This window comes from Symsagittifera roscoffensis, chromosome 1 (genome assembly GCF_963678635.1).
Source record: "Symsagittifera roscoffensis chromosome 1, txSymRosc1.1, whole genome shotgun sequence".
Lineage (NCBI taxonomy): Eukaryota > Metazoa > Xenacoelomorpha > Acoela > Convolutidae > Symsagittifera > Symsagittifera roscoffensis.
Genome location: NC_087062.1, coordinates 31,677,781 through 31,692,527, shown reverse-complemented (window position 1 = coordinate 31,692,527; position 14,747 = coordinate 31,677,781). Strand labels below are relative to the sequence as shown.

The 14,747-nt window shown below is 33.0% G+C and overlaps 1 protein-coding gene across 3 annotated transcripts in view; it reads right to left on the bottom strand.

Moving 5' to 3' along the window:
• The window catches only part of LOC134842853 (uncharacterized), a 45,644-nt gene extending 33,435 nt beyond the window's left edge, over positions 1-12,209 (bottom strand). Inside the window, exons 1-2 of one of the 3 annotated variants that reach the window (XM_063859365.1) lie at positions 10,427-12,209; positions 4,220-4,407 (exon numbers count right to left, since the gene is read on the bottom strand). In XM_063859365.1, the coding sequence (XP_063715435.1) occupies positions 4,220-4,407; positions 10,427-10,741 (503 nt within the window). In that variant the 5' untranslated portion in view covers positions 10,742-12,209. The remainder of the gene's footprint in view (positions 1-4,219; positions 4,408-10,426) is intronic. The other 2 variants (XM_063859358.1, XM_063859373.1) reach the window with 2 other exon arrangements.
• Positions 12,210-14,747: the final 2,538 nt, after the last annotated feature.

The window sequence follows — 14,747 nt, the reverse complement described above, 5'->3', positions numbered from 1 at the left end:
ATTCAACCAGCAGAGAGAAAATTCACCAGTCCTGATTCAATCAGTTGTGATCCAATCCGTGTTTATAGTTCGTAAAATATTTTCTCAGTAACAAGAAGATTCTGTTACAAATTTTGTGCTATTATGATTTCTTTTCTCTTAAAATGTCTGAAATCTGATTGTTATAGGTCGATAAAGCCATTAGTAGTTACATCCAAACAGGCTCCTAGGGATCATTCGTACTTTCCCCAAAGTAACCTTCTAAGTAAATACAAGTTCAGGGTAAAATTTTGTTAAAATTCAATTTTCTCACTAAGTCATTTTTATTAGATTGCATTTCTATGCTGTTAATCACCAAAATAAACGCTTTTAGAAATGAATTCCTCAAAAACATTTCGTTTTTAACCAATTTAGTTTATTCGCTAAGTTATTTTTCAAGAAGTCCGTTCTGGAAAAAAAAATGAACAAATTAGGCAGAACACAGGATCCAAAACAAAACACAAACAACCTAGTATTCATAAATCGGTTCGTTTCTCGTATGAACTACTTTCAGTGACGGGCAAATAAGTGTCAAAAATCTTTTAAAAAAATCTAAACAATCGTTGTATCTTGAGCAGCTTAACTGATCGGAGGACCACTTTCAATATAGACTGAAATACAGATGAAACCAACCCAACAGCGCCTACCAGTGATTTATGATACGTTTTAGAAATACGGAAAATGAGAAAATAACTAAAAGTATCATCGGACTAAGTAACTACACGAACATATCCGTCCAAAAATAGATAGCGTGACAATTAGACGATGTACTTTTATCTAAAACTACTCATTGATATACTTTTGAACCAACCTTGCCACGCATATTCCAAGTATCACTAAGATTTGTGTTTCAAAAGCAGTCATATGATGTCTCTAGCACCTATATTTGTGATTCAAACTGCAGTGGAAACGTTTGGAAATTTCTCTCAGAGTTGAGAAACATTGGTTAGAACTTTTAAAGACTGAAATAGAAGCATTGCATTGCAAAACGTTAATTATGCAATCGCTATTCAACCACTCAAAAAAAATGAAAATTGCCTAGTGGAATTGGAAGGCAAATTTTGCAATGTTTTTGCGAAGAAAGGCAAACTTTTGCAAGAATTTTAATCTCAATTCGGAACAGTCACAGGCGCGGATCTAGGAATTTCTCGGGGGGAGATTTTCAAAAAAAAAGAAAATTTGTCGAACTTTTTTTAATTCAACCAAATTGATTTTCAAAGTTCTCCCCAACGTTATAAAGACCCTAATTTGACCAAATTTTCTGCGCCGCAGGCAAATTTTTGAAAAAAGCCAAAAAAAAAAAGCGTTTTAGGCATTTTGGAATAATTTCGACCAAAAAGTCGCGTTTTTTGGCGCTCGCTCCCCCCTCAAAATTAGTATATATTGGCGCCAAAGGCGCCCTTAGACAAATTTTCAGGTTAATCGGCTAAAATGGATATGTCAAAGTAATACAAAGGGGGGACCCTTTGGGTCGGCAGGAGGTCGAATCCCTGAAGGAAAAAGGCGTCCCCCTCCCACCTCCCTAAATCCGCTACTGATTCGGAATGCAAATCCTGCCAGAACCTTGTAAGATATAAATTAACAAGTTTGCTCGTATCAGGGCGGATACTTGAATGTTCCGACTGCTTTTTAAAGCTTATGAAGCAGTAATAACATAAATATCATTAATATACTAAATGTATTAAAATAGAACTAAAACACGCCATATAAAGTACAAAAGAATAGATTTCGCTCCTTGTATCAAATCAATTTTGGCAAATAAGCTTCACGCCATAAAAAGTACAAAAGAATAGATTTCGTTCCTTGTATCAAATCAAGGGAAAATTTGCTTCGTTCATCCAAATTGGAACGATTTCTAAGACAGATTAAATCTCCGCTCACGCGTTAATAGCGCGAAAAATATCGCGCGGTAATTGTCCCAAATTAGCCAAAATGGCAATCTTTAAGTCCCCATAACTTTACGAAAAATGATCACAGGTGAAATATCTTTTCAAATTTAGGCTCAGGACAACAATACCTTTTGAATGATAAAAAGTTTTGTTAAAAAATTTTTGCAAAAATGGCTAGTTAAAAAGTCGAAATTTGTCTGAAAAGAAACAACCACGAGCACAAATATTCCGTTACTTTCGTATCGAAAGTCGTAACAATAAAAAAAAAATTTGCCTAAAAAATTTCTGAAATAGTCCGTAAAAGGAAGCCAACGGGAATATTTATGAACCTTGAATTCAATTTTCAATTTTCCGGTTGATCTTTTTGAGAAAGCAAAATTAATTTTACAACAAGATTTGCTTATCCTCAACCACGTAGAAAAAATATCGAAAATCTATGAGCTTGCACTCTTTGCATTTTTTTGCCAATATTCTTCTATATTCGGTTTGCATTAACTTAGCGTTAAAAAACTCTGGTTACCTTAAAGATTGATTTTTTCGAACAAAACTCTGCGCTTTTTAAGTTGATAAAAATTTCAAAATTGATGCAGGTAGTTTTACAAGCATTGCTTTTGCATGCATTAGAGCTATACAACAAAGTTTGTTTTGCTCTAAGAGAGCAATTTCCGCTATTAGATTTTGCTAGATAGAGACTATAGAAATTTGAACAAGACTGCTCGTATATCAGTTTAAAGCCTTCAATATTCCGATTGCCCCCTGGTCTGGAACAGCTTTTGTTGAAATTTTTTTTGATAAACTACAATGTAAAAGGCTAACATTTGACACGATTTATTATGAGCAATTACTTTGCCTCAATTCAATTTGGAACACTAATGATTACGCAGTTAAATTGTCACGCATAAATAATTTGCGTCTTGGAATTTAGTTATTGTTCCAACTTTCGATACAAAAGTAACGGAATATTTGTGCTCGGGGTGGGTTTTTTTCTTCTGACAAATTTCGACTTTTTAACGAGCCATTTCTGACAGATGTTTTTTATATCATTTAAAAGGTATTGTTGATTTGAGCTTAAATTTGAAAAAATATTTCACCTGTGATCATTTTTCATAAAGTTATGGCGGCTTAAAGGTAGCCATTTTGGCCAATTTGGGACAATTAACGCGCGATATATTTCGCGCTATTAATGCTTAAGCGGAGATTTAATCCGTCTTAGAAAGCGTTCCAAATTGGTTGAAAGAAGCTTATTTGCCATAATTGTTTTGTTACAAGGAGCGAAATCTATCCTTTCGTACTTTATATGGCGTGTGGGGGGATGATTTTCATTAAAAAAATTCAAATTTTAGAAAAAAAAAATTAATTTTATTATATTACATTTAATTTTTTTTTAAGGTTATTACTGCTCCATAAACCTTAAAAGGCAGTCGGAACATTCAGGGCTTCGCCCTGATACGAGCAGTCTTGTTTCATGTATAGTATTAACTGAAAAGCTATGCAAGCTGCACAAGTCCAGTGTAAGCGCAATTGCATTGCAAATCAAAAATTTCCTGATCGATTCGCAAACGCTGTCAACTCTTTTCGTAAAATTGGTCGGAATATAGAAAACAAAACAAGCATGTGTATTCTTCACTTTCTTCAAAATCCGGAAAAAAGCAAAGAACATATCAAAAACAGCAAAATATAGCATTCCGAGAACACTGAGAAAGCCTACGTCACTTTTTACGAAATGAATTCATTTTAAAATTCAGTTTTATCCCTATGCTGTCAAGCTTATTGTTACTAGCAAAAAATGGATCTACTTAATAAATCTCCCCTTTTATGTTATCTACTACATGATCGCCGCTCCTCTAATTAGAAACAGTAAATTTGCTCTTGAGCTTTCTATTGAGAAATCTAATTTTTCTGCATTCTGATTTTTCAAAAATCCGATTAACTTAGTCTATTTAACCATACCCCCTTCTTGATGGGAGGGAAGTAGAGATCGCTAAGGGGATCCGACAAAGATTCTGGCAATCATTTAGATAAAGCTTGCTAATTAGAGCGTAAAAATCAAGATACAAAAGTTGAAAAGTGACATTCACTAAAAATTTCACTATCTAAATTCACCATTTTGTCAAAAATTCAATAACACAAAAAAACTCAGCGATAAAAAATAACCCAGACAGAATTGAAAATGTAGAACTTCTCAAGTCACAATTATCTGACCAGCATATGGTTGCCTTACAACTGATTGATTTGGTTATTTCATCAAAAACCTAATCAGAAGTAACTGACAATGAGCTCTGTCAAAATATACAATTTAAGTCTGAACTCACCATCCACTGACTAGAAGAGACAGTTGATCCGGCACACTCACTCCCTCTATCGCATATGTCTCCCCGGGGGCCATGGTGCGCAGTCTAACGTCTGGATCCTGCACCAGTTTCTTGTACTCTTTCAGGGGCATCCGCAGGGGACGGAACAGCTCCATGTACAGCTTGTCAAACGAAGGCGACAAATTGGTCTGCACACAAGAAATGAACAACACATCTGCAAACCTTGAGTGCTATTTTCTATTCAAACCACTGAAAGGAGGGAGGAAATGGGTGTTTTCGTGTGTTCAATTTCTCTACCACGCAAAATGAGATACCACAAATAATCATCAGAAAGGGTCGAATGATTTATCATATTACAGTCCTTCCAGTCGTGATTAGATCGATATATCAAACTTTCCGGAATAACTATGACGAGCGAGTAACGCAAAAAGCTATTCTTTAACGTAAAAAAACTCGCTTTTTGAACCCTAGTTTGGCGCTCGGGATGATTTTTCTTCCAGCATTTTTCGACTTTTTAACTAACCATTTTTCACTTAATTTTTTTATATCATTTAAAAGTTATTGTTGTCCTGATTTTAAATTTGAAAAGATATTTCACCTTTTTGGCCAATTTGGGACAATAAGCGCATAAGCGGAGATTTAATCCGTTTTAGAAATCATTCCAAATTGAATGAGGAAGCTTATTTGCCATAATTGATTTGCTACTAGGAGCAAAATCTATCAATTTTCACTTTGTATGATATAGTGGGTCATGATTTTCACAAAAAAAAAATTTTATATGCTTTTTTCATTTTCTTTTTTGCATTTATTTTTTTTCAGGCTACTTTTGCTCCATAGACCTTAAAAAGGCAGTAGAAACAATCAGCGCTTCGCCCTTATACAAGCGGTTTTGTGTGTTCTAAGATTTTACTAGGAAAAGCCATCTCAATAAATTTTATTTATACTTAATTGAGCTTTTTGAAACAGTTCAATGATTTCCTTCCAATCATATTTTCGCAAACTCAAGCATTAATTGGAATGTCAGATTTTTGAGTTACAAAAAGTTTCAATGCGATATTTCATATACTTTTTTAAATTTAGTTACACTCAGTGAACATAAAAGTTAGTGAATTTAAAAACAAAAGGTTTCGAAAACGCAAAGGTTTTAGGACATACTAATTGTTTCGCTAAAACAGGTTCCGATATAAAAAAAATAATAAACATATGTAAATGTTTCTGTAACATATATACTAAGTATAACGTTTCATCACCTGTATTTCCTTCACAAATATAGATCATCTTGTTAGTCGCCATAAGACACAAAATTGAGTGTTTTTAGGCGTCTGGCAATTTAAGTTTCGCATAACCAAACTAATAGGCTTTTAAAATCATCCTTTTTATAATTTATATTTTCCGACAACCTAAAAATAACATACACAAAGGAGATTGATGTTTCTTCTATTTCTTTCTAGATGTCGTTGGGTTGTTTCAGGTTATATAAATAATTATATAAAAAAGTAAAATTTTACTTAAAGTCGAGCAAAAAAAGAGACATAGCTTGAAATCTACTTGGAAAATAAATTAAATAGCTCAGCAATATCTAAGATGTACTTTTTCTAAAAAAGTTTCCTACTCTAGTCCAAAGTGAAAACCTTGAAAGCTTATTTGAAAGCCTAGAAATTTGATTGTTAGGAGTTTATAGTAGTCTTTTAGAGCAACAAAAATTAGTAATGCAAAACTATCGGTACAAATATGCACTATACTATTTTACAAGCTTTCGTAGTATATACTGCAGTTTTTATGTATAAACTTTTCCGAAATTGGTAAATTAACTAAAATATCACAAAAAATTACTCAAAATTATCAAACAACTATGTAACATATTATATGGATTTTCACTACTAAACTTTTAATGCATTTACTTTTTTTCTCAAAAAATTACAGGAAAACTGAGGCAGATTTAGGTCCAAGATTTTATTTAGAGACCAGTATGGAGCCAGAACACTATAGACAACCATTTTGAAAAATAATTTTTACCACAGGAAACTTTCAAAAATAAAAACAGGTCAAAAATGCCGTTTTTAGGCTTTTTTGGAGAATTTTGATTTAAAAAAATTACTTTCTTTGACGCGCACTCCCCTTCTCAGCATCTTAAGCTAATATCTAAGGTTGATCGGCCAAGAACTGATGTCACAAACTAATACATAAGCGGGAACCTTTGGATCTCCCTCGATCCTCTTCTGCAGAAGAAAATAAATTCCTTGTTGTTTTTAAAACATTTAGAAGTCTGCTGTCGTCAGGTCTTTTGAGTAAAAAAATTAGCATGAATAAAAAATAAAGGGAAATACCAAGGCGAAAGAAAGTTAAAAAAAGTAATCAATGTTTCAGCAACTCTATTAATCAAGAGAGGAGAAAACACTTCGGAATAAACCTTGAAAAACTCTGTCAAACTTTATTTTCACATGCTTTTTCTAGAGTGAAAGATTATTAATCTCATTTCTCAACACGTTTTTGGAGTTATTTGTTTTAGTGATTTTTGAAGCGAAAGTTTTTGTTGTGTTATTATATTTTGAAAAACAACTGTACTCAAATAAAGACTGTTTTTGAAATTACTCTCTTCGCACAGCGCTCAAATAGAAGCAAACTAATCGTATTGAGTCGAAGCCTTGAATGTTAGGACTGCCTTTTCAGCCTTGTGGAGCGGTGAGTGCCTATAAAGATTGATGAAATTTTAAAATAACTTTCGGTATTTTTATCCCCGCACACGCCATATAAAACATAGAGTGATAGATATCGCTCCTAGTAAAGTAACAATTCTGACAAATAGCCTGCTTCAACTAATTTAGAACAATTTCTAAGACGGATTAAATGTCCGCTTGCGAGTTAATAGCGCGAAGCATATCAAGCGTTAATTGTCTGATATTGACAAATTTGGCAATTTTTAAGCTTCTAAAACTTACAGACAACAAAAAAAAATAAACACAGACAAAATGTGTTTTCAATTTTGAGCTTAAAACAACAAAACTTTTGGCTGAGATAAAATAAAGTTTTGTCAAGAATGGCAGGTTAATAAGTCAAAGCTTGTCTAGAGAAACAAACCACCCCGAGCACAAATATTCCGTCACTTTCTTCGAAAGTCGAGACATTTAGATTGCTGGTATCAGGACGAAGCCCTGAAAGATCAGACTGACTTTGAAGGTCTATGGATGAGTGCCTGTTTTTGAAAAAAAAGATGCATTTTTTGAATCAAAATTGAAAAAATTATTAAACATTTTTTTGCGATTCTTTTTAATCATCTCCCCACATGCCATATTAAGTACAAATTGATATATTTTGCTCCTACTATTGTAGCAATTTTTACAAATAGCATGTTTCAACCAACTTGGAACAATTTCTAAGAGCGATTAATTCTCGCGCATTAGTAGCGCGATTTATATCGCGCGTTAATTGTCCCAAATTGCCAATCTTTAAACCCTCATAGCTTCACGAAAAAGGATCACAAGTTAAAAAAAAAATTTCAGCTCAGGACAACTTTACTTTTTAGCTGATATGAAACTTACTTCAGAAATTCCTCATTAATAAGTCGAAATTTGTCTGGAAGAAAAAACCAGCCCAAGCTAAAATTTTCCGTCACTTTCACGAAAGTCGGAGCAATTAAGTTGAAAAAAAAATAAAAATTTTTTTTTCATGTTTTTTAAATAATTATGGTCAGAAAATTCTTGCCACTTGCAAAACAACAAGCTCTTCTCGTTTTGAGCTCAGTCTTGAACAATCGTGCATATGTAGCCTTGTTTTTCAAACATTCTTCAAATTTTAAAAAAATTGACTATAGAAAATTATTTAACCAAATTTCATCTGCACCCAAAGAAACAACCATTTTCTAGTTCGAAGACTAACTTAGACTGAATAGAGGTGCGATATGGTTCACAATAACTTTCAGTGAAAATGCAAATTACACCAATTAGAACAATCAGATTATTGCTAATTTTTTTTAGCAAAAAGAAATTCCACAATTGAACAATAAAAATAAAACAAATTTTGCCAGTCGGTTGGTAAAAAAGTTTCCGATCTCAATAAGTTTTAAAATAAAAGAGTGAAAATAGACTATTTTTCATCCTCAAGTAAGTGTGATTTTTTGAACGTGCAGCGAGAGAGATTAAAAGCATCCATCATGAATTTAGAGTGATGAATTAATTGGCTACAATTACCTTTACAAAATGAATCATAAAAATGGAATCAGCATTTTTCAAGTAAAGTTTTTCGTATGTTGTCGTATAGCTATGGTTTTTTTGAAATATGTTTAGAAGAAAACATGGGTTTTCTCCCGTTGTTTATCGTGTATGCAACGCAAAATCATCGCTAACTTTCCCTATAACTAATCAAAAAAAAATTACATAGTCAATACGATAGAACTCAAAAACTACTACCACAAGCAATCACTTGAACATAAACGGTCAATAGATTCTTAAGCAACTAGCCCCCACTCATTTGCAAAACATATGTTTCTTGTTCAAGCAACTAGTTTCCTATGAGCGTTCCTTCCACTCCACTCGTCAATTATTATAAAGATCAAGTGACAGTTCATGTTGAACTTTTTTCGTCATTTGAAGCGTCAAAAATGGTCCACGAGTCCTTTTAAAAACGCTCAGGCATGAGATCATTTTGATTAGGTATTGATGATATGCAAATCTTAACTAAAAGAACTAGCAAGTAAACATACTAGAGAGAAAGATACTAAAATAAATGAATACAATGAATACTTTCAACTAACTTTGGTTGAGTAAAACTCCTTTCCGCTATAAAAAACTGGAAAAAAGCTGACCATACTGTTTTTATTTACAAAAACGTTTGAAAATGTTATTATTATAGGAACGATCAGAGCTACTTGCAAATACACTGGAATTTTTTGTTGTTTTGATTTAAACAAAAAATCAAGTAGTTTTGTTTCAACTTGAAGTTAAGTTATTTTGACCCGTGTTGACAAGAAATGCTTTTATACAGTTTAATACTATAAAATGAAGGTTTATTATACAATTTCATGCCATTTCATAGATTGAAAAAGTTTTATCTAAACGAAATCAGCTTTTTTCCATACCATGAAGTTTAATAGAAGGTTTTTTATCAGTAACAAAATAAAATTTTGCCATACTTTTAATCAAGAATATGCTACTAAATTGTATAATAAATTTATTTTTTGATACTTTCAATCAATAATATATTACTAAATTGTATAATAAATATATTTTTGATACTATGAAGTTTCATGACAAGCATTTTTCCATTAATGAAAATTTTGAAAGTTTGCTGTAAAAGAAAACCCAGAGTGTAATAGACAGCTAAAACGCAGATAAAATGCATTTGGTGATATATGCCATGTAAATTGATTTTTGGATTTGCACACAGAGCTGTATACGTTTATGTACAAAAGAAACGTATTTTTTTTCTGTATTTGGCTAGAACATTTTTACTTAAAAAAATCAGTGGTTGAAAACAGCTCGTTTTTTTCACCTGTTTTTTAACGTTTTTACATAAAAACAAAAAACGTTATTTGTCTTTATACAGAAAACACTTGCTTGTAATTTTCGGATTGATTGTGTAAAAAGCTCATTCTAGACTACATTTTAGACCCAAAATATCAAAAAAAAAGAAAGAAGCTTACAACCAAGAAGGGAGAGAACGTTTTACCGCAATTTTTTAACTTTTTCCACAGAAAAAAGTGCAAACAATGCAAAAATGCAAAAATATCAAACAATGTTCATAATTAAACGTTGTATAATAATCAATATTTGCTCAAAAAGATTTTTTGATGCCATAGTTGGCCTCGTTTGGTAAAAACTGTCACAAGTTTGCAATATTTGATATTCAAAACAATTTAGTATACTTTCTGGAAACAAAACTTGATTGCAAAGATGTTTATCATACAATTTCCTTCTATGGTAATCATAAGAAAGGTTTTTTCGATAGCCTCCATATAAGAAACTGTAATTTAATTGTATATGGACGTCAACCCGAGGAACTTCCACACCTTTATAATAAAAAATGAGCACATTCAATTTTCGTCTAGCCCTACGTTAAATTATCAATTTCTTTTTTCTCAACTGAGGCAAAAACCTATAACGTTTGTTACTAAATTGAGGGTTCTTCATGTTAATAAGGATATTTTTCTCTATATGTAACTTTTAAAATGAAGTCTTGATTTATGCTCCGAAACAAAAATTTGAAAATTACCTGCATGTGATGATACAGTACGTAAAGCGTCTGCACGAAAGACAGTGACGTCATAACAAAGAAGACGAAGAAAACATGGAGGCCGAAATGAGTCATGTAAACCCACACTGCAGCCACGAGATATGCCAGCACCTGCAACCCGTAACATAGTCCGCGGTTCAGTCTTCTGCTCTGCGGGACGAATGCCGAAGTGAGTAATACTGCGCAGACGAACTGAAACCAAGGCGATTCCGAGAAATGGAAATAATAACCAGACGATGATCCTTCTCGGCCGACGAGTGACGAGTTCTCAGAATTATTTGCCATGCTGCTCATTTTCTTTTGGGAAAGTATTGACTTTTTAATTGCAGTTCTTTCGGCCTCTCGGGGGATAACGCTTTAGTAAATCAAACTGTTTGTCAAATTGTCATGGCAAAGTAATTTTGTCCTCTGAGAGTTTCGATGAGTGACATTTCTAGTTTAAAAAAGGTTTAAGCGACGTTTATTTATCTTCTTGTTTTTTGTTGCTCTCAATTCTGTTCCCTGTAAACGTTTATTTGACCTAGGAGTGTAATAAGATATCAGTCTGGTAAAAGAAAAAGAAGCACACGTGTTATGTTTTATCTTTGACCGACAAAGATACCAACTGTTGCCTGCAGAATAAAAGAAGAGAATAAAAGGTTCACAACGTCATCCTTTTCCCGGAAGTAAAATGCCAATTGGTTTCCTGTTGAAGTCTCGGTTCGTAAACAAAATTGTGGAAAAATAACATAATGTTTTCCTGGGAGGGAAAATTAATTAAATTCCTAATTCGAGGCAGAGTTTATACCAAATGTTTTGAAAACCGTTAAATCGCTCCAAAGTTTTTTTTCTAAAGGAAATAGCTATCAAAGTAGTGATGGTGATTAACTTCTGTCTGCGAGACAAATAGGCCAGGTAATAAAAATTGAAAGAGCATGGTAACATTAATTAGTAAATTTTGATTAAATTAAATAGTTCAAACATGGGTGACGTGTGCGGAGTTTAGAAAAACAAGATAATATATCTCCGTAGAGCTCAAAATCAGTGCAATAAATTTAAACGGTGGTTCAAAAATTACCATAACAGCAGGTAAGTTGCGGATTGTGACATAGTTTGACCGCCAATAAATCAAAAAGTATCAAAAGACTAATCCCCTTTTTCATTTGCAGCAGAATGAAACAAAGCAAAAATGTTTATCATCTCTCTGATTGTTTTCATCGAAGTCTGTACAGATAAGCTGATGCGGGATAATTTTGGACATCATCAAATATTCAACAAGCTCAGCGGGAAAATCCGCCGACTCAAATTCAACGGGCCATCCCATTTTTTGCTTTTTACATTTTTATAAAATCGACGGGAAAATATAAATCAACTACAAACTCAATAGCGCTTGTCTAAGGCAAAAAGCGCAAAAATGTAGGGTTGGAAAATGAAAAACTGCTTAGTAATCCGTCCGCAATTAACATTCAAGTACGCCGAGAAACCTTAAGGCAACATTTATTTTATTTAACCAAAATAAAGTGCAGAAACACAGTGAAATGGTTAAAAGGGTTGCAGGTATTGTATTGTTGCCTTTTCATTAACAGTTTCCATTTCGAATTTTATTATCTGAGATAAATAGTAGGAAAATGTATTCGCGCACATTTTGTGTCGCTAGCTTTGCTGTGTACATTTTTTCTCGCTAGCCTGTTTTATATTGAAAAATATATTTACGTATGCCACCTTTTACCTCTCTATTGATTGCACGCGCTAGCATAACACAACACAACACAACACACGCCAACCTAGTCGGAAAATAATGACGCCTCATGTTAGCTCGTCGGTGCAAAAAATTTGAAAAGGATAGAAATGCTCAAGTGAAAAAAATTGAAAAGCTGAAAGCGGTGAAAGTCAATCTTATTCCCCACAATTTATTTCAATTTTACTTGGTTCAGATCTTCGTTTCACCTTTTCGGGAATAAAAATCTGAGCTATTTTACAAAACTCAGCAAAATACCAATACGGTTAAGGAATTTCATGTCATAAAAACTGTACTTTCATCGCTCGAATTCAGCTAAAATTTCAGCATTCATCTGACGTAACAAGAGCTAAAGGCACAGTCCCAGTTTTCACTTTAGTGGGAGGCTATTTAGCTTTTAGTTTAGGAGGAAAACAGTTAGTGATGATATTGTCTTTTAAAAGAATCTGATCCACATATACTAAAAAAGTTAAGGTAAAATAGGTAAAGTGAAAGCTTTGAAATTTTAGGGTAAATTATAATTAAGTTTGAGGTATTTACAAGTTAGTTAAGGTACATTAAAGGTAGTGCAAACTTACTTCAGGTATTAAGGCGTTCAAAAGAGAACTTTACCTTTTGAATTTCAACTTTCTTTTCAAGTAATCTTTGATGACAAATACAGAAATTATTGATGCATTTTTGCAAAAAAAAAATCCCCTGCGTCTCAATTCGAGCTTTGACCAAATTTAGCTTTGCGCCCTTTGTAATACAAAACTTTATTATTTCACTGCAAAAAAAATGAATTGCTGCCGGTTGCTGCAAAGTAGCAAAGAAAGATCGGACCACAATCATACTTGCAGAAACAATTTGCAAAATTATATTTAAAATATCTATTTTTTAATAATTTGTCTTTAGTTTTGTTGGATGGGAGCTCAATTTGGCTCAAGTTAGATATTAGCAGAAAGAAAGCATAAATAGTTTTTTGAAATGTTTTGACAAAAGTGAATAAAGAAAGAATTTGATCAATACTTCGCATTAAGAAAAAAAATGGTCAAATCAAGTGTTCTCGATACTGCAACAAAAAGACATTTAAAGCACTGAAAAAATTGACTGAAAAATCGAATGCGATATAAAATTGACTCACAATCTGAGATTTCTTTCTGATAATTGATTATATGTATTAAAATTACAGAAATACAGAATTATTTAATTATAATTAGGTGTTCAGGCAAGCTAAAATATACAGTTTTAACGAAAGTATTTTCATAATTTCGAAACATTCTCGCGCTGACAATTTTTGATAGAGATCCATTTAAGTAAAAAAATTAATTCAAATTGAGATAGATTTTGATTATTAAAAAATAATAATAATAATATATTTATTGTATAATAAATGATTAAATAAGTTTATAAGTTTGATTTTCTCAGGTCAACGATATTGAATTTTCGAGCTCTCCCAAAACTTTAGAAAGTCCATATTTGGCCAAGTTTTTGAAAAAACAGACCAAAATAGCGTTTTAGACACTTTTTGGAAAAATTTGATCAAAAAATTTGATTTGGAAAAATTTGATCAGAGGTTTTTCGGCGTGTGCTCCCCCCTCAAAACTAGTATATATTGGCGCCAAAAGCGCCTTTAGAAACTTTTGGGGCCGGTCACAAAAATGGATATTTCAAAATAGTACAAAATAGTACGAACTATTTTGCATTGCAAAGTGTCGTCTTGGGGAAATTGACTGTTTGGACCCAATATATCCCTTCTCTATTGTCCACTGAGTCTCTTCCCTAAATACCAGAACCAGCAAAGGGGTGAGCTATGATCCGGTATTTGGCGACAATCCCTTCGGTTGAATGGTTGATTTTGGTGGTCGATCGATGTACTATACTGGGTTGCGTCCCCTTTACTCAATTGCTCTCGACTGTTCTCTTCCTCGGAAAGAATCGCAAGAAACTGGATAGTAATTGAATTCCGAACTAAATAGCTAAATCGCTGAGTATAAGGACCGCTAAGTGGCCTAAATACAATTTATTAAGTATCAATGAATTTAATCTGCGATAAGTTCCGGAAAGCTACCTCTTGCAGTTCACTTTATAAACAATTCTAAACAACTCTTCAACTTTGCTTCTCAAAGTTTCGCTAAAAATCTCGCGTGGAGAACTCAATTTAAAAATTTCACGAGTCACTCTCAGGACCCGTCTGAATTCTATAAATCTCAATCTTGTTCTCTCTAACTCTGACCGAGAACCAACTACTCTCAATCGTAGTTATCACTGTTCTGTTCAGTTCGGTGGTTGTACCTTAATCGCGTATCGTTATCTTTATTCACTTTCGGTTCGGTCAGAGGCGTACCGTTCCCTATCCCTACTAACATTAACTTAACTAGCTGCCACTCAGGACTTATCAGCTGAATCAACAATTAGGTCAGCTTTAATTAAACATCGGGGTAGCATTTAGTTAATCAGGACATACTGAGCAAACATTGGGTTCAACTACAAAATCAGCTCCCAATCGTATTTGACAAATGACACCTTGCATGATTTTACTTTAGTTCTTCCTAACTTTTTCCATTTTCTATGAATTGGGTAATTCTCACACAACCGGGAATT